The 23803-nt window shown below is 38.7% G+C and overlaps 1 protein-coding gene across 2 annotated transcripts in view; it reads left to right on the top strand.

The window, feature by feature from the left end:
- MFSD14A (major facilitator superfamily domain containing 14A) overlaps positions 1 to 23803 on the top strand; it is a 53236-nt gene that overhangs the window by 25896 nt on the left and 3537 nt on the right. For both annotated transcript variants that reach the window (XM_027536406.1, XM_027536405.1), the window contains 8 exons: positions 4956 to 5018; positions 5745 to 5872; positions 7718 to 7832; positions 11181 to 11399; positions 11674 to 11787; positions 12662 to 12733; positions 21995 to 22107; positions 23298 to 23395. In XM_027536406.1, coding sequence (XP_027392207.1) covers positions 4956 to 5018; positions 5745 to 5872; positions 7718 to 7832; positions 11181 to 11399; positions 11674 to 11787; positions 12662 to 12733; positions 21995 to 22107; positions 23298 to 23395 — 922 coding nt within the window. The remainder of the gene's footprint in view (positions 1 to 4955; positions 5019 to 5744; positions 5873 to 7717; positions 7833 to 11180; positions 11400 to 11673; positions 11788 to 12661; positions 12734 to 21994; positions 22108 to 23297; positions 23396 to 23803) is intronic.

Raw genomic sequence — 23803 nt, 5'->3', positions numbered from 1 at the left:
GGAAGTTTTTATGCTCTTTGTTTTTTAGTTGTTTGATGGGGTAAACCTTGGCTGAAGAGATTTAGGCAAACCAGAGATTGAGTTGTAGAGATTAGATGTTTGTAAATTGGCAGAGATTGTTAAACACCAGGTATTGAATTCTTCCTGGTGTTTTGGCCTTTGGGCCTTGGAACTGCAAGAATCTTTGAAATATCGCTGAAGAAATTGTACACAAGAAATCTATATATACACAAACCTCTATATATTATATCAATGTATATATGTGCTTTTTTTTTTTTTTTGCTGTGCCACGCAGCTTGAGGGATCCTAATTCCCCCACCAGGGATTGAACCTGTGCTCCCTGCAATGGAAAACGCAGAATTCCAACCAATAGACCGCCAGGGAATTACCTATATGTTACTTTTTTAATAATCAGTAATGTGTGCCTGTTGTAACCCTTAAGCAATATATAAACATGTCAGGACAGGAAAGTTCTCCTGAAGTCCTATTTATCCCTCCAGGCACCCTTCAGTTAGGCAATTTTAGCTTCAGGTTGTGCTTTACCAGCCCCAGTGAGACAGATTGGCCAACTGGAGGTAAAGATTTCAGCTTTTACAATGTTGTTGTTGTTCAGTCGCTCAGTCAAGACCCCATGGACTGCAGCACGCCAGGCTTCCCTGTCCTTCACCGTCTCCTGGGCTTGCTACTCATGACCAGGGGTAGGCTCAGGCATATGTATTTTTTAGAAGTGATTCTCATATATCTAGTATACATCACTAATTAAGAACCAATATAGTAATTCAGTGTGGGCTTTTAAAAAAGATTTTGCTCATTTTGAGACTTTCTTTGCAATTTTTTGCTGTTGACTTTATTAGCAGTCCTCTTTTCTCTGTTCTGGACCCCTACACTCCCCAGTGTTGGGGTGTGGGGAGAAGTGAGTTCTGGGGTAGAAGGCACCAAGCTGTAGCACTTTGTTCTTTTTTCCAAAAATCTGTTAGCCTTTAAACATTTTACTCTGCCTCATGAGTTTTGAAACTGATCGTACATGGTGCCTGCTGGAATAGCTCTTAATGTACATCTAAAAAGGGAAGGTGAGAGTGAAGATATAAATGAGTTTATTTGTATTTTATGTTCATCTCTCTTCCCATACAGAACTCTCAAAAATTACAGAGCTTAAGTATTTCAGTTTTCAAAGATACTCTTTGAATTAACTCATTTAACAAATAACCAAACTTAAGATGTATTAGTTATAATAAATATTTGGTTTTGGATTTATAATAGCCTTTGTTTTAAAAAGTAAGGTGAAGTTAAAAGAATTAAAAAAATATTTTCATGTGTTTGCAGTTATCTTTGAGTTTGAAGCTCATAGAGCTTATAGAGTGTTGTTCTAGAATACAGTCGAAGAACACAGAATACAGTCAAAGAACAAAAGCTGTGTTCTATGTGGCGGGCCTCTGCAGGAGAGGATGGTGAAGTCTCCATGAAGGGGATGTATGTTAATTACATAGGAGAATTTTATACTGACAAATACTTTTAAGAACTGTAATCTTAACACTTTGAGAGGTTATGACTATATGGTTCATTCATCAGATCAGATCAGTCGCTCAGTCGTGTCCGACTCTTTGCGACCCCATGAATCGCAGCACGCCAGGCCTCCCTGTCCCTCACCAACTCCCGGAGTTCACTTAGACTCACGTCCATCGAGTCAGTGATGCCATCCAGCCATCTCATCCTCTGTTGTCCCCTTCTCCTCCTGCCCCCAATCCCTCCCAGCATCAGAGTCTTTTCCAGTGAGTCAACTCTTCGCATGAGGTGGCCAAAGTACTGGAGTTTCAGCTTCAGCATCATTCCTTCCAAAGAAATCCCAGGGCTGATCTCCTTCAGAATGGACTGGTTGGATCTCCTTGCAGTCCAAGGGACTCTCAAGAGTCTTCTCCAACACCACAGTTCAAAAGCATCAATTCTTCGGCACTCAGCCTTCTTCACAGTCCATCTCTCACATCCATACATGACCACAGGAAAAACCATAGCCTTGACTAGACGAACCTTTGTTGGCAAAGTAACGTCTCTGGTTTTGAATATGCTATCTAGGTTGGTCATAACTTTCCTTCCAAGGAGTAAGCGTCTTTTAATTTCATGGCTGCAGTCACCATCTGTAGTGATTTTGGAGCCCACAAAAATAAAGTCTGACACTGTTTCCACTGTTTCCCCATCTATTTCCCATGAAGTGATGGGACCGGATGCCATGATCTTCGTTTTCTGAACGTTGAGCTTTAAGCCAACTTTTTCACTCTCCACTTTTACTTTCATCAAGAGGCTTTTTAGTTCCTCTTCCCTTTCTGCCCTAAGGGTGGTGTCATCTGCATATCCGAGGTTATTGATATTTCTCCTGGCAATCTTGATTCCAGCTTGTGTTTCTTCCAGTCCAGCGTTTCTCATGATGTACTCTGCATATAAGTTAAATAAACAGGGTGACAATATACAGCCTTGACGAACTCCTTTTGGTTGGTCCATAATGGTATTCAAATAGTGATTGTTGGTTGACTAAATAATATACATTTAGGTTAAAAGAATTAACGACAGCAGGATCTATAATGCTAAGAAGTGGCTTCACTTTTTCAGTGTATTGATGGCTCTAGAAATATTTGATGTTTCAAACTGCTAGATGCACAATCTGTGTTAAGGAGCAAGACCCTGGACTCCAGACCTCCTGCATCTCTTCTGTATCAATGTCTTAGTATTCTTTGCTGAGAGTTTCTATTTTTTTAAATTGGTTAAGTCAGTTTGCATGTTATATTAAGTCATTTTGAAGGCAGAATTTTTAACCTGTTAATTATGAATGTTTAGTGAACAGTTACTGTATAAAGGCACTATCTCTGAGGTACCAATAGAGATAAAAATATATTAGATGCAAGGCATATATAGTAGGTATAGTGCCTTTCTATCCTTAATAAGTTTGAAATATAATTGAAATATTTATTAAATACCTTGAGAGAAAAAGTATAAGAATGAACTAACACAGAAGTGTAAGTTGATCAGTTGTGTCCAACTCTTTGCTACCTCATGGACTGTAACCCACTAGGCTCGTCTGTCCATGGGATTCTCCAGGCAAGAATACTGGAGCAGGTGGCCATTTCCTTCTCCGGGGGATCTTCCTGACCCAGGAATCCAACCTTTGTCTCCTTGTATCTCCTGCGTTGGCAGATGGATTCTTTACCTCTAGTGCCACAGGCGAAACCCCTTACAAAGCTGTATGTGAGAGTATTGTAACTGCCTATTATATGGTCCTAAAGGAGAAATAGATTGTTTTGGATAGGAAAGTTTGGTAGCAATGTGGAAGATTTGGAGGAAGACTCATTGGAAGAGACCCTGATGCTGGGAAAAATTGAGGGCAAGAGAAGGGGGTGACAGAAGATGAGATGGTTGGATGGTATCAGTGACTCAATGAACATGAGTTTGAGCTGTCCATTTAAGATGGACAGCATATCATGTATAAAAGTATGAATGTTGGAAAGCACAGGAATATTCTAAAAACAGTAAAGAGACCAGATTGATTAGAATGAAAGATAGCTTGGCAAAGTGAATTGTTATCAATAGGATTGAGCATATTATAAAGTTTCTTGTAGGTATTCATTATGTCTTTCAGTCTTTCTAATACCAAACCCTTTCTTGTCCCTAAAAAAAAACTGGCTGTTAGTAGTAACTGGAAGAAAAGCAGATTTGAGTTATGAAAGGTTTGGGGAAGCTATGGCCAGAGCAAATACTGCTAGCCTGTTTTTTTGTAAATAGAGTTTGATTGGAACACAGCCATGCCTATTCATTTACATATAGTCTGTGGCTGCTTTTATTGAGTTGAGCGTTTATGACAGAGGCTGTGTGGCCTGCAGAGTTAGAACAAACTGAAAATACTTACTCTCTGGTCCTTCACAGAAAAAGTTTGCAGACACCTTCTTTAGATCCATGAGTCTTTACTATAAATAACAAATAATAGTATTTCTAAACTACTAAGATTTCGGGCCACATGGTTATTTGTCGTGGAGGGTGGGACAAGGGGAGCTGACTTGTGTACTGTAGGATGTTCAGCAGCCTTTCTAACCTCTACCCAGTAAATGCCGGTAACACCTTTCCTCTCCCTCTCCACTGCCACCCTCCTCCATCCCTCAGGTTGTGACAGAAATGTCTCTGATGTTGCCAGGTGTCCTTTGAGGATCAAAATCCCCCTCGGTTGGGAATCACAAAATATATGAATACCATAAACGTGATTTTTACCATGTTAGTGATTTTGAGTAATATTTCTTAATTTTATTTTTGTGTGCTTTGTTGCTTAGTCATGTCTGACTCTTTGTGATCCCATGGACTGTAGCCCACCAGGCTCCTCTTGTCCATGAGATTGTCTAGGCAAGAATACTGGAGTGGGTTGCCATTTCCTTCTCCAGGGCATCTTCCCAACCCAGGGATTGAACCCAGGTCTCCTGCATTACAGGCCGATTATTTACCTTCTGAGCCACCTGGGAAGCCCAGTTTTATCTCTAGGTCTGCTTTTGGCAATTAAAATTTCTCTATTTATTCTCCTAGTCTTCTATCTTAGATAATACACTTATCTGTAAAGGGAGTTGTAAGTCAGTTATATGTAGGAAGCAGGATAGCATAGTGAATAAAGCATGGACCTTCAAGCTTGACTTCCTGCCTTACTGTGATGTTGGATAAGATATTTAACCTCTGTATGTATCAGTTTTCCAATAGGGCTGTTATGAAGAATTAAAGGAGATAATGTGCTACAATGTGCAATTTAATGCCTTGTGATATTGTAAATGCCATGTAAATGTTTAGTATTATTAGTATTTACTCATACTCATAGTGTCATACAAACCTAAAAATTATATGAAATAAAATTCGATTGTATTATGAAGAGGCAGTTTAACTTTTACTAGGACTGAAATGTAGCATGAGCTTTTTATTGTGTTTTTATTTTTTAGGTATTACATGAAACCTTCCCTAAACATACATTTCTGATGAATGGCCTAATTCAAGGAGTAAAGGTAAGATCAGTCCTGTGTATACACATATGTATATGCATGTACACAAACATGCACACGTACACTTAGATATGTGTAATTCTGCCAGTCCCTTATGCTATTAGATCATCTGCTAAGTGTTAATTTTTACAATTGGAGTATATACCTCAGAGGATTGCTTAACACTTTTTAAATGAACTGTTTTAAATCGATTTGGCTCAGATATAGACAACTATGTATAATAATGATAAGCCACATCATAACATACTTCCCCTGTGTTTTATGTGTTGGCATTTTCATTATGGAGATCTGAACACTTCTGTAAACTAGCAACAAGCATATATATTGAAGAGAAAAGAACTATTTAAAAAATACACGAATATGAAATATATTGTTATGGTAAAGTATTGATTATTCTACATTTTCTTTACTGTTGATTCCCTGTGATCAACAGGTTTATAAACAGAAAATAAGCATCTAATATTCCTTCTAGAATTGCTAGTGTAGAGTTGTAGTCAAAAATTCATTAGAACATTTAGTATTTAATGTGCTACCAAAGCCCTGCTGATGATTCTGGACAGTCTTGGGAATTTTCAGTTATATACAGACAAGAAATAAGCTTCTTATCTAAAATTTGGTGATGTACTTCTTTTAGAAATATACTTGTTTAAAATTCTTCTTTAAAATGATTTATTTTTGGCTCATCAGTATACATAGTATATGTATTTTCTTCATTTAACTTTTTTTTAGGGTTTGTTGTCATTCCTCAGTGCCCCTCTTATTGGTGCTCTTTCTGATGTTTGGGGCCGAAAATCCTTCTTGCTGCTAACAGTATTTTTCACGTGTGCCCCAATTCCTTTAATGAAAATCAGCCCATGGTATGTACACATTCAGATTATAGCAATTAAATATTAACTGTTAATTGTTTTCTGAATATTCCCTCATTTCTTTCACTTTTTTCCATCTTATTTATGTAGGTTTTAAATATATTTTTCTAATATATTTATTCTTTGATACAGATAAAATACAGTAGCTGAATAACACAGCTAATTAAAAATATAGTAATAAGTAATAAAATATTTTGAACTTGTTGCCACTATAGAAAGCATGTAGACAACTAGCTAACCTGCTTTTGGATTTCATAGCCCAAATTTCAAAATGGTATTTTAGGGATTGGATAGAGTTGGTAACTTCTAATTTTCTTAAGTAGAATGTTTTTAAAAAAAAACACAGTTTATCATCATTATCTGTATTAATTAGGAAGAGATCTAATTATATATCAGTTCCAAATAGTACTTTCCTAAAATCAGGGAAATTCATTGCTAATTTCTCTCTCCATGTGAAAGAAGTCTGGAGTTGAGCAGTTCAGAGCTGATATGGCAGGTCCTGGAAACTAAATTTTTTTCGTCTTCACGCTCTGCCATCCTCTGCTGTCACCTTGCTGTCCAGGATGGTTGCTTATGTGAGTTCCAGCTTGTTGTCACCTTCAGGCAGCAAGGTGGAAGGAGTGGCTTAAGAAGAGCACATCGCCTTCTTTTAGGAAAACTTTAGAATTTTCACCCAACCTCTGCTTGCGTCTTTTTGGTCAGATTTCAGGCACATCTTAGTTAAGAGAGACTGGGCTCCTTGCCACCTTGATTAGAATCAAAAGTCTTTCACTGGGGAAGAAGGGAGGGAAAACTCACAATGAGAATGATTTTCCCAAGATAATAGAGCCCAGTTTAGTTGTAGATAACTGTGTTAATTCTTTGACTAATGTTCTTCGCCACTTGAGTGTTAATGTTAGTTACTTCTACATCATAGATGGGCTGTATTTCCATGGTGTATCTAGAACCAGGGGTATTTATGGGGCAGAATCTTCCTTTCGCATAGGTGAGATATTGCCCTAAAGGCCAAACCCCTGACGAATGCTAATCATGTAAATGAAATCTTACTGAACAAATCTAGGACATGAACAAATTATTGGCTGTGAAAAGCAGCATGTTAGAAAAAAATCTAGTAAGCAGTAAAGTACTTGTGGCATGGTATTTTGAAAGTGAAGTGTAATTATACTTGACTTTAAAAACTGAAAGTCATCATTACAGCAGAAACTTCTTATTCTCAGCAAGGGATGTTTGAATCATGAATAGCAAAATGTAGTTTGCTTTTTAAAATGGCTTTTGTTCATTTCATAGTATTTATATTGGACACTGCCATATAGGTTTCTTCTATATATATGGAAACTGAATTCTTTGTTTTGGCAACATTTGAAAAGCTAAAGATAACTTAAGGAAAAACATCTAGTTTTTTATATATATACTTAAGGTAATAGAAACTGAGGAACTAACTTGCCCCCTCAGTTTTATTTACTAAATTTTGTTTTTTTGTGTAGTACTGTGATGGGAAATGAGATGAATTACAATAAACTCTAGTTTTTTGCTATTTTTAGTAGAAACAACAACAAAGCCACTTACCCAACAGCTGGGTAAAAAATTGACCTGAAAACATTATCTAATTTTAAATATTCCTGCATAGTGGCTGAGCTGCTATTGAAGGCCCACTTCTAGCCCAATGTTTTTGTAATATCTGGAGCTTATGATTTATAGAAGGATTAATCTATGAATTGTCTACTAGCTGTTGACTGAAATTAGCTGTTCTTACATTAGTTCACTTATAAAATGAAGGTAGATCAAGGTAATGGTAATTGTTCTAACCTTTTCTTGTCAATTGTCTTTTAATCCTAGGTGGTACTTTGCTGTTATCTCTGTTTCTGGGGTTTTTGCAGTGACTTTCTCAGTGGTATTTGCATATGTAGCAGATATAACCCAAGAACATGAAAGAAGTATGGCGTATGGCCTGGTATGTTTAGTCTAATACCTTTATTTGCTGAAAAACACCCCATGTTGTCTCTTATTACAAGGAGTACAGCCTTTGCATTATAAGATTTTTTTGCATAAATACATTTTATAAAAATCATCCATTAGATTACATTAAAAATTTTTTTCAGTACAAAAGCCATGTAAGTTCTGTTATTTTCATACAGAATTTGTCAGACATGTCAGATTTGAAATTATAGTGAAATATTTTTACCTTATAGAAGTTCTTTTTAATAAACTACTAAAGGAACTATTTAATATGTAATAAGACTAAAAATTACTAATATTTAGTGGCTCATCTAAAAGATAATAGGTTAATATCCATTTCCAGGATCCCAAACCTTTTCTGTGGCTTTGTGGGCCACATATAGTCTCTCTCTCATATTCAACTTTTTAAAATTAATTTTTATTGAATAAATCTGACATAACATTATTTAACTTTGAAGTACACAAAGTGTTACTTTGATACATTAATATATTGTAATATAATTGCTGTTGTATATTTATCATACTACGTAATTGTAGTACAGTATTGTTGTCTGTATTCATTTTACCTTGCATTGGTGCTCTCTGGCCTATTTACTAGTCCTTGCACGTTTGTCTCCCGTATTCTTTTGTTTTTCCTTGTGGGCATGTGTTTACATCACTTTTAATGTGAAAGAACCATTTATAGGTAGATTTAGCCCACAGGTGGTAGTTTGCCAGACACTGAACATTGTTTTGGTAAACTAAATACTTAGTGGCGGTAGAGTCTGTTGTCTGTCAAATCAAGTTAACAGATCATGATTAGATAGCCAGAAATGGGATGAGTTTCAGCAGATACACGGCAAGCATCTCCTATTAAATAAGCACTAGAATATCGTGTCAGGCTGAATCTTACTTTTATGAGAGACTGTTTTATCTTTGATTCAGAGGTCAAAAAGAATATTTAAAAAATCATGGAATTAAGAGGATTTTGAGAGAAATACAGTAAGAAACTTAGAAAAAACTAATCCGCTGTAAACTCAAGAGTAAATGATAAAAGGTTGATGATAGCCAGGATGTTTTTAAGCAGCTTCCCGGGTGCCGCAGTTGGTAAAGAATCTGCCTGCTCAATACAGGAGACAGAAGAGATGCCAGTTTAGTCCCTGGGTTGGGAAGATCCCCTGGAGGAGGAAATGGCAACCCACTCCGGTATTCTTGCCTAGAAAATCCCATGGACAAAGGAGCCTAGTGGCTACAGTCCATGGGGTCACAAAGAGTCAGACGTGACTGAGCATGCACACATACGTACTATAAAATTATCCATTTTATGTGGATAGATAAATCAGTTTTGTGGCCATAGTCCAGATTGTTTCTGTTTTTGCTAAAGTAATTTATTTTGTCTTAGCTAAATCCTTGAAATTAATAATTTTCAGCCTGGAAGCTTTATGTTTTAAAGGCACAACTAGGAAACGACAACTTCAGTCTCTCAAAGTTATATGGATGCGGATAAAAGAGGTTAATGTGGTCTTTGTGGCCCTCCTTCTGTTCGGTCAGGAACAAATGGCCACCAGGTGGGAAGAACTGAGGAGAAGAGAAGTGACCTGAAATAACCTACACTCTGATTAGGCCTTTTCACTCTGCCTTTGCACTGTGATCCTGAGAATATTCATTGACTTTCACAATGAGAGCCATTGCCCCTTTCCCAGCTCAGTGCCAGAGCTCTGCTTATACCCAGGTCCCTCTGAAACCACAGCCCACTACAATTAATTTCTAGAGTTACTGAAACAAAGTACTACCAGAATCCAGTTTTAAAACATTTCTATCAGCCTGAAAAGTTCCCTTGGGCACATCTGGCATCCATCTCCACTTCACCCCTGACCTCAGGCAGCTACTTTCTGTCTCTGTAGTTTTGCTTTCAATAGAAATTTCATATAAAGAAATAATGTAAATTGTAGTCTTTTGTGTCTACACTTAGCATAATCTTAGGAGGTTTATCTATGCTGATATATAGATCAGTAGTTCCTTTTTATTGTCGTGTAGTATTCCACTGTGTGGGACGTACCACATTTTGTTTAGCCATTTACTAGTTGATGAATGTTTGGGTTGATAGCTAGATTGTTGATAGTTATTAGAATTTTATGTATTTGTCAGAGAGTTGACCACTGACAATCGAATTGCTTATCCTGAACGTGTATGATTAATAAACAGCTATAGGAACTTGCCCAGGTGGTCCAGTGCCCGAGCCCCTGCACTTACAAGCAGAGGGCCCAGATCGGACCTCTGGGGAGGGAGCTAGATCCTGTATGCCACAGCTAAGTGTGCGTGCTGCAGCTAGAAATCCCGCATGCTGCCGCCAAGACCAGTGCCGCCAAGTACATAAATCATAAATATTAAAGAAAGACTAAGCAGCTATAAATAAGCACTCCTGTGCAGGTTAAATGCTCCATGCAAAAGTCAGAAAGAGCATAGAAACAATAAAGCGCAGAGTAGTGAGCAGGAACTCATGGACCTTCAGCATTAATTTCTAACTGCCCTCTGAAGAGTGTGGTCTCTCTCAGGTGTTACGTGCCGTCACATCTACTGTTGGTTTGCAGAACACTTTGTCCAGTAGGGCAGATATGTCTGCGATTAGCGGTTTTTCTCCACCTGTGTCTCCTCTACTTTAATCTGCATCTTCAACCAGACATGTATGGACTTCCTCAGAATTTGAGAGAGACATGGTTAGAGATGTGCTCAATGTCAAGGATCAAAGCTCTCATTCTTCCTAACCCTACCACCTAATGAAGACCAAGCTCAGTTTTATGTTGTGGCTTAATACTGTTACTGCTGAAGAGATAAACTTTAAAGTCTTTCAGCTGTATTTCAGCCAGTAAAAATTCATCTAACTTTAGTATTGGGGGAGAAGCCCCAGTGGTATTGAATTTCCATAGAGTATCATTTTAGACTCTTTCCACAGAGCACCATGGGACTGTGGAGGCACCTGGGAACCAGCATGCCTGGCAGCTGGGGTTAGGGAGGGTATTTGGACAGTAATCCAGGCCCCCAACCCTTCTTCAACTAAAACAATTCTTGTTTATTTTTTAATATATTTTTACTTATAACTTTGTCAGCAGGATTTATTTAAACAGAGGGTGCCAAGGCTTAAAAGAAAGTTTGAAGCCACTATCTTAGAGGTTATTACATATTTTTAGTTAAGAATCTAATTCTTTTCTCCTCCTGCAAAAGAAGAATGTGTAAGAAAACCGGCACAGGGAGGAGGAACGGGAGCAGTAGGAGGACTGACGTCAGTCAGAGTCTCCCTGGTGTGGAAGGAATGGAGCCAGGATGTCCTTACTGATCTCTTTCTGTTGATACTGATTTGCTGCAGGTTTCGGCAACATTTGCTGCAAGTTTGGTAACCAGCCCTGCAATTGGCGCTTATCTTGGACGAGTGTATGGGGACAGCTTGGTGGTGGTCCTGGCGACAGCAATAGCTTTGCTAGATATTTGTTTTATCCTGGTTGCCGTGCCGGAGTCATTACCTGAGAAGATGCGGCCTGCGTCGTGGGGAGCACCCATTTCCTGGGAACAGGCCGACCCCTTTGCGGTAATTTTATACATTTTGGCAAAAACATGAATGTGTGATTCAGTGCAGCATTAATGTTTTGTTGCAGATGTTTCTTTGGGGAAAACTTCGTGATGGATTTTTAAAACTACTTTGGAAACTTCAGAATAGTTTTGGGGAGGATGAGAATAAACTGGGGGAAAAAAATGACAACTAGGTGTCTGTATGTACACTGCCAGAAGATACCTCTGCCTGTTCTTAAGCATAGTTCAGTGTTTTGATATAAAACCGTATACCGGTCTTTTTCTTGTTCTAGTCCTTAAAAAAGGTGGGCCAAGACTCCATCGTGCTGCTCATCTGCATTACCGTGTTTCTCTCCTACTTACCAGAGGCAGGCCAATATTCCAGCTTTTTTTTATACCTCAGACAGGTAAAATTCTTTTCTGCTAAAGTGGACTTTTCTTTCATTGTTTAGTGCCTTAATAAAAAAATTTAATCTTGATAGAGCTATTAGAGACTTTTTTAAATGACTATCATTTTAGAAATAACGGCTCACTAGAATTAACTTCCTAGTTAGTGTGACCGATGCATTTCTATTAAGACTCTTGGCTTAGGCAAAAAGAGATAATCTTCCTGTCAATGTGTGTGGTTTGAGTTTATGTGTTCCTTACAGAGGTGACGGAATGCTTTAATCCATTTACCTGCCCCAGACAGTCTCTCTGGAGAAGGAAATGGCAACCCACTCCAGTGTTCTTGCCTGGAGAATCCCAGGGACTGGGGAGCCTGGTGGGCTGCTCTGTGAGCCTGGGTCTCACAGAGTCGGACACGACTGAAGCGACGCAGCAGCAGCAGCAGCAACAGTCTCTTTGTGATTTAGAGCATATACTAATAAAGCAGCTAGCCAGAATGAGAGCATTAGTTTTTTTCTTCTTGACACTAATCTTACTTGGCAGAGATTCAGCCTTTATCAATATGCATGAAAATTACAAAGTGGTATGATATTTATTTGTAAAATAGATTTTAAATGCTTGATAGCAGTCTACAATTTAGGAAATCAAAATTAAGGGATCAGGATTTAAATTTACTTAATCTGAGTTAAGTAGCTGTTATTTTCATCATCTTACCTTGTTATAATTTTGGTTCTCAGTGAATGCCAGATTCTTCCTTTGAGGAGTTCTTTGATTATGAATGAATTGCATTTTCTTTTCTTGGCCTATTTAATGTTAATATACAGGTAGTTATGTTAGTATGGTATTTATTCTGCTTTTATATTTATTAACGTTACTTTTTTGGAAATCCTCTAGATAATGAAATTTTCACCAGAAAGTGTTGCAGCATTTATAGCAGTCCTTGGCATTCTTTCTATTATTGCACAGGTGAGTTTCTTTTTCATTAGAGGGAGAGATACTTGAAGGTTCACAGATAACAATTCTGTTAGTATAGGTTGACACATACTAATCAACATATGATGTGTAAACAAGAAAGACAGTTTATTGATTTACACTAGAATATAGTCACCTGCATAAAATCAGAAGTTTTATGTTAGTCTTGTTCTACTGTTGAATGATTCATTCAGTAAATGTTTATTGAATATCTGTCATGAGTCAGGCTCTTGTGATATAGCAGTGAACTTAACTAAATCCCTGCCATTGTAAACTTAGCATTCTTGTGGGATAAGAAAATGAATAAAGGTGTCGATGTAAACATATCTGGTGTAATGAAAACTAGAGAAAAAGTGTATAAAAGGGATACGGCACGTGGCTAGGATAGCGTGTTATTTTATCTGGGAGAGTGAGAAGGCTTTGCTGATGTGACATTTGAGCCGAGACCCAAAGGAATGAGGAACGACCCACTAGAATACCTGGAGGAGGATTCTGAACCACCAGCACAGATCTACACCTCTGGAGACCATTCCTAGATGTGTGATAAACAGCTAGGGGACAGGATGGCTCTGGTGGAGTGAACAAGGGAGAGTGTCAGGAAATTAAATCCAAGAGTTAGAGAGGGACCAGATTTGTGTGGGATCTTCCAGGTCTCCATAAGACTTGGCAAGAAGATAGGAAGCCATGGGAGCGTTGTGAACAGAGAAGTGACATGAAGGTATTTTTATCTTGGAAACCCAGTTGGGAGCCAGTGGTTGTTTGAAGAATAACATATTAATTAACACAAGAATCTGGATTTCCTTAGATAGTTCATCCTGACCTTTGCATTATCTCTGTTCCATACTTTCCCCAAGGTGGAAAAGATTCTCCCTTTTCTTCCTGTTTGGCTTTGATTTTCTAGATTCTGTAAGAGAGCGCACGCACATACATACATACACGCACACACACACACACACACACACACTTTCCCATCTGAAATCCAGCCTCCTGGTTGCAGCTTTGTCTTACTGTACTCTTAAAATGGTAAGTGAGCTCTATTTGATAGTATTAATGGATAGTTCACCATCTCCTAGGTAGGACTGCTTCTGCAGATCTCATCATTTATGAATTTCTGGTAGGTTTAGTTAAAAACTTTAAATTGTGTAATATACTTCCCCCATGACCTCACACATGCATACATATGGCACTAATTATTAGTCCTATTTTTAACCTCAGTTTTATCCTAAGAATCCTTGATCTGGAAAAACACTGCATTCCTTGCTACCAGAAATGTGTTCTTTATCTTTGGAGGAAAATACAGTATTGCTGGTATATACAAATAGCTTTAAAAAAAACACCTTTCTGAACATGAAGTAAAGTGTACTAAGACTAAAGCTTGATGAGTTATCAAATGTTAACTGACCTTGAATCCTGAGATAAATCTAGCCTGATAGTTACATCTTTTTTTTTCATATATTGCTGTGATTAGATTTGCTACTATTTTATTTGATTTGGATCTTAAAGAGAACAGGCTAACAGTTCCTATAATGACACTTAAGAGGTTAGTAGCTGTATGGTCGTAAGTTCTGTTTCATACTTAACTGAGCATGGAAGCTGTAGGTGGGCACCTGGTAAATTTGGGCACACTGTGGACTGCTTGAATGTGTAACTGAAGGTGCTTTAGAGGAAGTTTTCCCTTTGCTCAGTAGATGGTATCAGGTACAAAGGATACAAAATTGAAAACAGCCCTACGAAGAGCTCAGAATCAGGGTGGGCAGACACGTGAACCCAGGAGACAGCCTGGTTGGGTTTGCCTTAGAAAGAGTCCTGCAGTAGCAGGTTCATGAGGGCTGGGACTCTGGGAAGGAGCACGCCTCGGCCCCGCCGGCGGTGACAACACAACAGACACTGTATACAGAAACATGGTCCACAAAGAATGCAGTACTTAATTGACCAGTCACCTTTGGGGGCCTACGTAGGGATGTAGTGTTTGAGATGTAAAATCACATTTCTGAAAGTGAGAAAATTAGTTAAATTTCAAAAACAGGTGAATAGGAGTATGTAGATCAGTCCTGGGTGTTCATTGGAGGGACTGATGTTGAAGCTGAAACTCCAATACTTTGGCCACCTGATATGAAGAGCTCACTCATTTGAAAAGACCCTGATGCTGGGAAAGACTGAGGGCAGGAGGAGAAGGGGACGACAGAGGATGAGATGGTTGGATGGCATCACTGACTCAATGGACATGCGTTTGGGTGGACTCCAGGTGTTGGTGATGGACAGGGAGGCCTGGTGTGCTGCAGTTCATGGGGTCGCAAAGAGTCGGACACGATTGAGCGACTGAACTGAACTGAACTGAGCCTGCATGTAAATATTGATAATTATAGTTTGTCATTATATGAATTAAAATATCAAATATAGTTTATAGCCCTACAGGTAGAAGCATTATGTTATGTTTTCATTTCTGGCAGGTGTACAATTGAGAATGACTTCTCCCCTGTTGACCTCTCAAGGCAGTGAAAACTAGTGTCTTTGTGTCTCTCCAGCAGCACAGAGTTGCTTGCAGCTCCCCATTGGTGCCTCCCTTTGTTTATTTTCTTGCTTGCCCTTGTCCCTCTGTTCCTGCCGTGCTTACTGCCTCCCCCTTTTACAACTTGAGTGTTCCTTCTCTGCGTTCTCATATTAAGTTGCCTATATCTCTATCATGGTACAAAATGCACTGTATTATGAATTTTACCTATTTATTTCTGATTATTTTCGCCTCAGTGGATCATGGATTCTAGTAGAGCTCTTAGAAGATGTGAGGTCAGAATTATATCGTAATTTGTTTTTGTCACTCTAGCACCTTAAACTGCACCTGCAGCCCCACGGGTGCTAAATCAGAGGTCACTTTTTTCCCCATAGTAAATATAGAAATGTAGCTTCTCACCCAAAATTATGAGATCTAATAACATGGTACAGCCTTTCAATAGAAGCCACGTGGTTGCCATCCCCTTGGGGGCCTTTACTCTGGTTTGCCATAGGCCCATCACTTCCATGGCGCCAGTATGCAGGAGTTCATTACATTTGCACTAAATATTTACATGAGTGCATGAATACAGTTAGTTCTGCACATTTCTCTTCCTTGGTGCTGTCATCTGGTCACCTGTGTTCTGGTGACATCCAAATTTACCAAGCCAGTGCTGTCAGACACATCTGCTGGACATCTCAAACCTGATATGGCCATGACTGCAGGCTGGCTCCCTTCCCCCCACGCTGCGCATCTCACTCAGTCCCATCAGCGCTCTCCCAGTTGTTGAGGCCAGGAACCTTGGCACCATTCTTGATTCCTTTCTTTCTCCTTCTCCTACATCCGGCCCATCAGATGGCATCTCCTTTTACCTCTCTCTCCAAAACATATTTTGGGTATTTTTGTTTGTGTGTTATTTGTTTTTAGACTTTTAACTTGTGTTTGTTTTTGCTTTAAACTTTTAATTCCGTATTGGAGTCCAGCTGTTTAACAATGCTGTGGTGGTTGCAGGTGCACAGCAGGGTGGCTCCGCCACACGTAGGCATGTATCCATTCTCCCCCAAACTCCTTTCCCATCTAGGATGCCACACAGCCTGTGCTGTACAGGACAGTTCCCTTGTATAATTTCTTTTTAGATTCTTCATATAAGCAATATCATACGATATTTCTCTTTCTCTGACTTACTTCACTACGTATGATAATCTCCAGGTCCATCCATGTTGCTGCAAATGACGTTATTTCATTCTTGCAATGGCAGAGTAATACTCCATTGTGTATACGTACCACATCATCTTCATTCATTCACCTGTCGATGGGCTTTTTAGGTTGCTTCCGTGTCTTGACTGTTGTGAACAGTGTTACAGTGAGTTCAAGTGCATGTATCCTTTCAAACCTTGTTTTTCTCCAGATCCATGCCCAGGAGTGGGATTGCAGGGTCATGCAGTGGCTGTTTTTATTTTGAGGAACCTCCATACTGTTTTCTGTAAAGGCTGTACCAATTTACATTCTCATCAATAGAGTAGGAAGGTTCCTTTCTCCCCTCACCCTCTCCAGCATTTATTGTTTGTAGATTTTTTTTCATGATAGCCATTTTGACTGGTGTAAGATGATGCCTCATTGTAGTTTTGATTTGCATTTCTCTAGTAATTTGTGATGCTGAACATCTTTTCATGGGCCTGTTGGCCATCTGAGGTGGATTTCTTTTAGACATCATATATATGGGTCTTGTTCTTGCATCCATTCAGCCACTCTATGTCTTTTGGTAGTGCATTTAATCCATTTGTTTACATTTAAGGTTAAGAATAGATGTAAATATCCTTATACATTTAAGGATAAGTATTGTGTTCCTATTGCTATTTTTTTAATTGTTTTCAGTTTGTTTTTGTAGGTATTTTTTCTTCCCTTCTCTTTCATTCTCTTCTTTTGTGGTTTGATGACTAACTTTGGTGTTGGGTTTGGTTGCTTTTTCTCTTCTGTGTGTTTATCTATTGTAGTTTTTGGGTTTGCTGTTCCCCTGAGGTTTCAGTATAGCAGTTTGTATATGTACCAGATTGTTTTAAGTTGCTTCTTTCTCGCCTAGAGCAGTTTCTTTAGCATTTGTTGCAAAGCTGGTCTGGTGGTGCTAAATTCTGTTAGCTTTTACTTGTCCGTAAAACTTGATTTCTCTGTCAAGTCTGAATGAGAGCCTCACTGGACAGAGTATTCTTGGTTGTAGGTTCTTCCCTTTCATCATTTTAAATATATCATGCCATTCCCTTTTGGCTTTCAGAATTTCTGCTGAGAAATCAGCTGAAAACCTTATGGGAGTTCCCTTGTATGTTATTTGTAGTTTTTGTCTTGTTGCTGTTAATATTTTTTTGTCTTTAATTTTTGTCAGTTTGATTACCATGTGTCTCAGTGTGTTCATCGTCGGGTTTTAAAAAAAAAAAGCCTGGGACTCTGCGCTTCCTGGACTTGGTTGACTGTTTCCTTTCCCATGTTAGGGAATTTTTCAGCTGTTATCTCTCCAAATATTTTCTTGAGTCCTTTTGCTCTCTTCTTCTGGGACCCATATAATGCAACGGTTGGTGCATTTAATGTTGTCCCAGAGGTCTCTTAGGCTCTCTTCATTTCATTTTTTTCTTTATTCTGTTTGTCAGGAGTGATTTCCATCACTCTGTGTTCCAGGTCACTTATCCATTCTTCTGCCTTCGTTATTCTGCTATTGATTGCTTCTTGTGTGTTTTTCATTTCAGTTATTGTATTGTTATCTCTGTTTAGTTCTTCTAGGTCTTTGTTAAACATTTCTTGCATCTTTTCGATCCTTCCCTCCATTCTTTTTCCAAGATCCTGGATCATCTTCAATATCATTATTCTGAATTCTTTTTCAGGAAGGTTGCCTGCCTCCACTTCATTTGTGTTTGTAGGGTTTTATTTTGTCCCTTTATCTAGGACATAACCCTCTTCCTTTTCATTTCATCTAACTTTTTGTGATTGTGGTTTTCATTCTGCAGGCTGCAGGATTGTAGCTCTTCTTGCTTCTGCTGTCTGCCCTCTGGTGGATGATGCAAGAGGCTTGTGCAAGCTTCCTGATGGGAGGGATTGATGGTGGGTGTAGCTGGGTCTTGCTCAGCAAAACTTTGTTTGCTAACAGGTGGGGCTTCTGTTGGTTGGTTGGCCTGAGGTGAGCCAGCACTGGAGCTTACAGACTGTTTGTTGGGGCTGACGTTGGGGCCTCTTTAGAACTTAAGCCATTGAGTACTTCCAAGAACTGCTGCTCCTTGTCCCTGTGGTGAGCCACAGCCACCACCACTGCCCCTTACCACCACCTCTGCAAGAGGCCGTCCAACACTAGCAGGTAGGTCTGGTTCAGGCTCCTATGCGGTTACTGCTCCTTTTCCCTAGGTCCTGGTGTGCACAAGACCATGTGTGTGCCCTCCAGGAGTGGTGTCTCTGTTTCCCCCAGTCCTGCAGAAGTCCTGCAATCATCCTGCTGGCCTTCAGTTTCTCTGGGGATTCCTCCTTCTGTTGCTGGATAGCCAGGTTGGGAAGGTTGATGTGTGGCTCAGAATCTTCAGCCCAGTGGGAAAACTTCTGTAGTATAATTGCTCTCTAGTCTGTGAGTCGTGAGTCACCCACCCAACAGTTACAGAATTTTATTTCATCATGATTGCATCCCTCTTAACATCTCGTTGTGGCTTCTCCTTTGTCTTTAGATGTGGGGTGTCTTTATTGGTGGGCTCCAGCGTCTTCCTGTTCAATCACTGTTCAGCAGTTATTTGTGATTCCAGTGCTCTCTCAAGAACTGGGTGAGGGCGTGTCCTTCTACTCCACCATCTTGAACCTGTCTCCCCCAAACCTATTTTAAATCGAAGTGTTTATCACCATCTCCATTACGAGGAACCTTGGCTAAACCATGACAGTAGCCTCCATCTGGTCTATTTCCATACCCGTCTCCCTACTGTTTGCCACTTGACAGAGGGATTTTTGTAAAGTTGAAATTGAGTCTTGTTTAACATTCTCTTTCTGTCACAATCAGAATAACATCTAGGCTCTTGACAAAACCTCATTTTCCTCTTTTCTCCATATACACTTGAATTGGAGTGCCCTTTTCCCCTGGGTACTCATATAACTACGCCCTCCTCTTCATTCAGCTGTCACCTCAGAAAGGCCTTTCCTGCACGTCCTGGTTTGAGCAGCACCTCTATCACACTACCTTATTTTATTTTTTTCATAGCAGCTACAACCTCAAATTTGACTATTTTCTCTCTACTTGGAGGTGATCTAGTGGATTGGCCAAAAAGTCCGTTTGGGTTTTTCCATCTTATGGAACAAGTATTTCCATCTATGGAACAAGTATTTTGACTAACCAAACATTTTCTTTGTACTTTGTACTTAGTACTTAGTACAAATTACTTAGTTCTTTGGTCTATTCACTGTTCCCAAGTTGGTGCCCTCATTCCTAAAATCGCATATTGTATGAACTAGGCAAATATTTGTTGACTGAGTGACAAGTTGATGTCAGTTAACTGTTAATTAGCTGTGTCATCTTGGTTAAGTCATAAGTCATTTTAACTTTTGGGACTTGCTTCTTTTGGTTCTCTTGAAAATGAGAATTACATTGAATTCAATTCAGTTCAGTTCAGTCACTCAGTCGTGTCCAATTCTTTGCGACCCTGTGAATCGCAGCAGGCCTCCCTGTCCATCACCAACTCCCGGAGTTCACTCAGACTCACGTCCATCGAGTCAGTGATGCCATCCAGCCATCTCATCCTCTTTCGTCCCCTTCTCCTCCTGCCCCCAATCCCTCCCAGCATCAGAGTCTTTTCCAATGAGTCAGCTCTTCGCATGAGGTGGCCAAAGTACTGGAGTTTCAGCTTTAGCATCATTCCTTCCAAAGAAATCCCAGGGCTTATCTCCTTCAGAATGGACTGGTTGGATCTTCTTGCAGCCCAAGGGACTAAAGAGTCTTCTCCAACACCACAGTTCAAAAGCATCAATTCTTTGGTTCTCAGCCTTCTTCACAGTCCAACTCTCGCATCCATACATGACCACTGGAAAAACCACAGCCTTGACTAGACGAACCTTTGTTGGCAAAGTAATGTCTCTGCTTTTCAATATGCTATCTAGGTTGGTCATAACTTTTCTTCAAGGAGTAAGCATCTTTTAATTTCATGGCTGCAGTCACCATCTGCATTGATTTTGGAGCCCAAAAAAATAAAGTCTGACACTGTTTCCATTGTTTCCTCATCTATTTCCCATGAAGTGATGGGACCAGATGCCATGATCTTCGTTTTCTGAATGTTGAGCTTTAAGCCAACTTTTTCACTCTCTTTCACTTGCATCAATAGGCTTTTTATTGAATTAAGGGATACCAATTTTTTTCCCACCTAGCTCAGTCTAGATAATATAAGAAATTTCTTCCTTTATATTATTAAGAATATTGTAACATTTAAAATCATGCATGCTTTCTAAAACACTTATTAAGAACTTATACTAGGTACTGGGGATACAGAGAAAAAAATCCTTGCCTTTGGGAGAAAATGTTAGAGTATCATATACAAAGGAAATTTTTCTTTTCTAACTGATTGCTCTGAGTGCTCTGATTGCTCCCTTTTGTGGCTGTGGTTTTTGAAGAATGTAATCCAACAAGGTTTCATGCTTTGTGGAATTCAACTTTATGTTCAGTTGATTTAAGGGAAAATCTCAGAGAAGAAAGCTGTGAGTATTTATTGGTTCAAGAATCATGAAAAGAATACATTTACTACCCACTGGCTTATTTGAATCTGATTAAACTCTTAAATGATTGTCTCAATTTAATGAATTTTAAACTTATACTTGATAATTTTGAGTTGAGTGCATCAGCCAGTCATCTAATAGTGATTTCCTGAATTATTTTCACTTCTTCCTCTATGGACTTACCAGCTATCTAACGGGGTGTAATTAACACTAAGATACCCAAATCATTGCTGAATTTTTCTTTGAAAGAAAAGCAAGAAAATCTATAATATTGTTTATTAAATGTGCTGGGCACAATGGTAAGTTTATCATTTCATCTAACTCATATGACAAAGTTTTGAAGTGGATACTATTTTAGTGATCTTGTGAGAGACAAGATTGAGTTTCAGAGTGAAGTGACTTGCCCAGGGTCACATGATTAGAGCCAAGATTATGATTAAGGCTGCTTTTCCCAAAGCTATATTCTTATTTATTATCCTACACTACTCCCAAGTCATACTTGTTAAACTGATTTACTGTTCATAAAAGCATCATGGTTTCAACAATAGGTTAATTTAACGAAGGATATATAAGTTACTGTTCCAGTTTTCTTTAGTCAGGAGAGTAAGCATTTTGGATTAATTTGGACCTGTAAAAAATTTTTTAAGCTATTATGTAAGAGGAAATCTCCAAACCATGAGTTAGAACCTTTCATTCCTCCTATTTACAATTTCTGATTTTAAATAGTCCTCAGTAGAAATACACTGAACACAAAGTTCAGCTTTCTATTTTCAGTTTTCTGACTTTTCCCCTGAATCTGGATCTGTCAGCAGAGGAACCTTTCATCTGCTTATTTCACCTGGTATAATTTCAAGTCTATTCAGGGTAATTGTTGCTGAAAAACCAAAATGTAGAAATAGTCTACATTTCTAAAACCAAAATGTGGTAACAGTCCTTTTATATTAGATACTGAAATAAGTAAATAAGTTACCATGTATTTTTTTTTTCTTTTCAGTGTTAAAAAGCTTATTCTGTTCTAATAAACCATTTTGATTTTTCTTATTTTCCAGACCATAGTCTTGAGTTTACTTATGAGGTCAATTGGAAATAAGAACACCATTTTATTGGGTCTGGGATTTCAAATATTACAACTGGCATGGTATGGCTTTGGTTCAGAACCTTGGTATGTACAAATCTTTTAATTTTCTTAATTGTGGTGTTTGCCTTGTTCTTATTTTTCACCTTTTTTGGGGTATAACTGACAAATTTTTTATATTTCTTAAATTGCTTCTCAAATAAGGATTAGACTTTAATCTGTCTTTTGGTATGCTCTTTTTCCCCCCTCAAAATGTATATAAACAGATTTCTCACTTGTGTATTCTTTAGTGGCTTGAGGACAGTGGAGTGACATTTTATATCTAAGCAATAGATTGGGTTTTTTTTTAATGAGATTACTGAGTTTTTCAGTCCCCAATGAGCATTTAGTCCAGTTTAATTTGTTAGGAAGTAACATGTAATCCCAGAACAGCAAGGTTAGGAAAGAAAAAGTGGAGTAATACCACTTTTTTGATCATTACTGATGGCAAACCAGAAATCCAGTTGTTCTGGTTCTGGCTTCATGCCTGGAAGGCTCTCTGCTTTTCTTGCCAGTTTGGTTTCCTGCAGGGAGGTGATGGTCGTGGTGCTGCTGCGGTCAGGCTGCCCATGTACACTTCTGTGCTCAGATACGACAGGACTGAATTCCATAGTGTTTGCAGTAGTGTTTCCTTCAACTGAACACATCATCTGTTTGGGCGTGGATATGAGTAAGCACCCAAGAGTGTGTTCTGATGGACGTTGTAGTTTTCAGTCTAGCTTGTAAAAGAGATGCTCACAACTTAGTGAAAACATTTCTTTTTTAAACATCAAGCCAGAAGCACATTGAGATCAAATTAGTGCTTTTTTTTTTTCACACTGAATCACAAATCTCTGGGAACCTTGCCATAAGTTACAAGCAAACATTTGGAAACATTTAATGTTTCATTCTGTGTACTATACAGGATTCCAACATTCTCCACCCACCCCCAGTCCTGCAGAAATAATACCCAACACACTTTACCGTTTAGATGTGATATGTGATATCCCAACTCTACATTAATACCCACAGCATTCTTGTGAATAAGCGACTGTATTTCTGCTTTCTAGAAGCGTAAATAGGGTTAGACTTTTAAGTGACTTGCCCAGAGTCAGAGGAAAGAAGAGCTAGATCTCCTTTCTCCTGTACCACAGCTGTTTCTCAGTAAGAGTTACTTGATTTTAAATATGTATTTACACACAGGTACAGTGGAGAATAACAACAATGTGCTATTTTTGTCTTGCTGCTGTTGACTGCAGGATGATGTGGGCTGCTGGGGCAGTGGCCGCCATGTCTAGTATTACCTTTCCGGCTGTCAGTGCACTGGTTTCACGAACCGCTGATGCTGATCAACAAGGTGGGTTGATAGGAACCAATGATAATTACTTTAAAATACAGGATATTCTAATTCTCTGTTCTCTTTCCTAAGTACTGAAGCATATGCATATCTTCAGAGTAGAGAGTTTTAAATTGCTTCATTGTACTAAGTACTCTATTGTGATCTATATGGGAGAATCCAAAAAAGAGTGGATATATGTATATGTATAACTGACTCACTTTGCTATACAACTGAAACACTGTAAATCAACTGCAGTCCAATAAAATTTAAAAAATAAGTTGCTTTCATTGTAAAGAGGAAAAGCAGATTCTAGGATATTATCCTTAGGTGGATATCCTTGTCTCTCAATGTGAATATGTGGCCCTATCTGTTTTAGTGATGAAGGTTGACAACCTTATTTCACTAACGGTTATTACACATTTGCTG

The sequence above is a fragment of the Bos indicus x Bos taurus genome, chromosome 3 (genome assembly GCF_003369695.1).
Source record: "Bos indicus x Bos taurus breed Angus x Brahman F1 hybrid chromosome 3, Bos_hybrid_MaternalHap_v2.0, whole genome shotgun sequence".
Lineage (NCBI taxonomy): Eukaryota > Metazoa > Chordata > Mammalia > Artiodactyla > Bovidae > Bos > Bos indicus x Bos taurus.
This window is presented reverse-complemented; position numbering and strand designations above follow the sequence as displayed.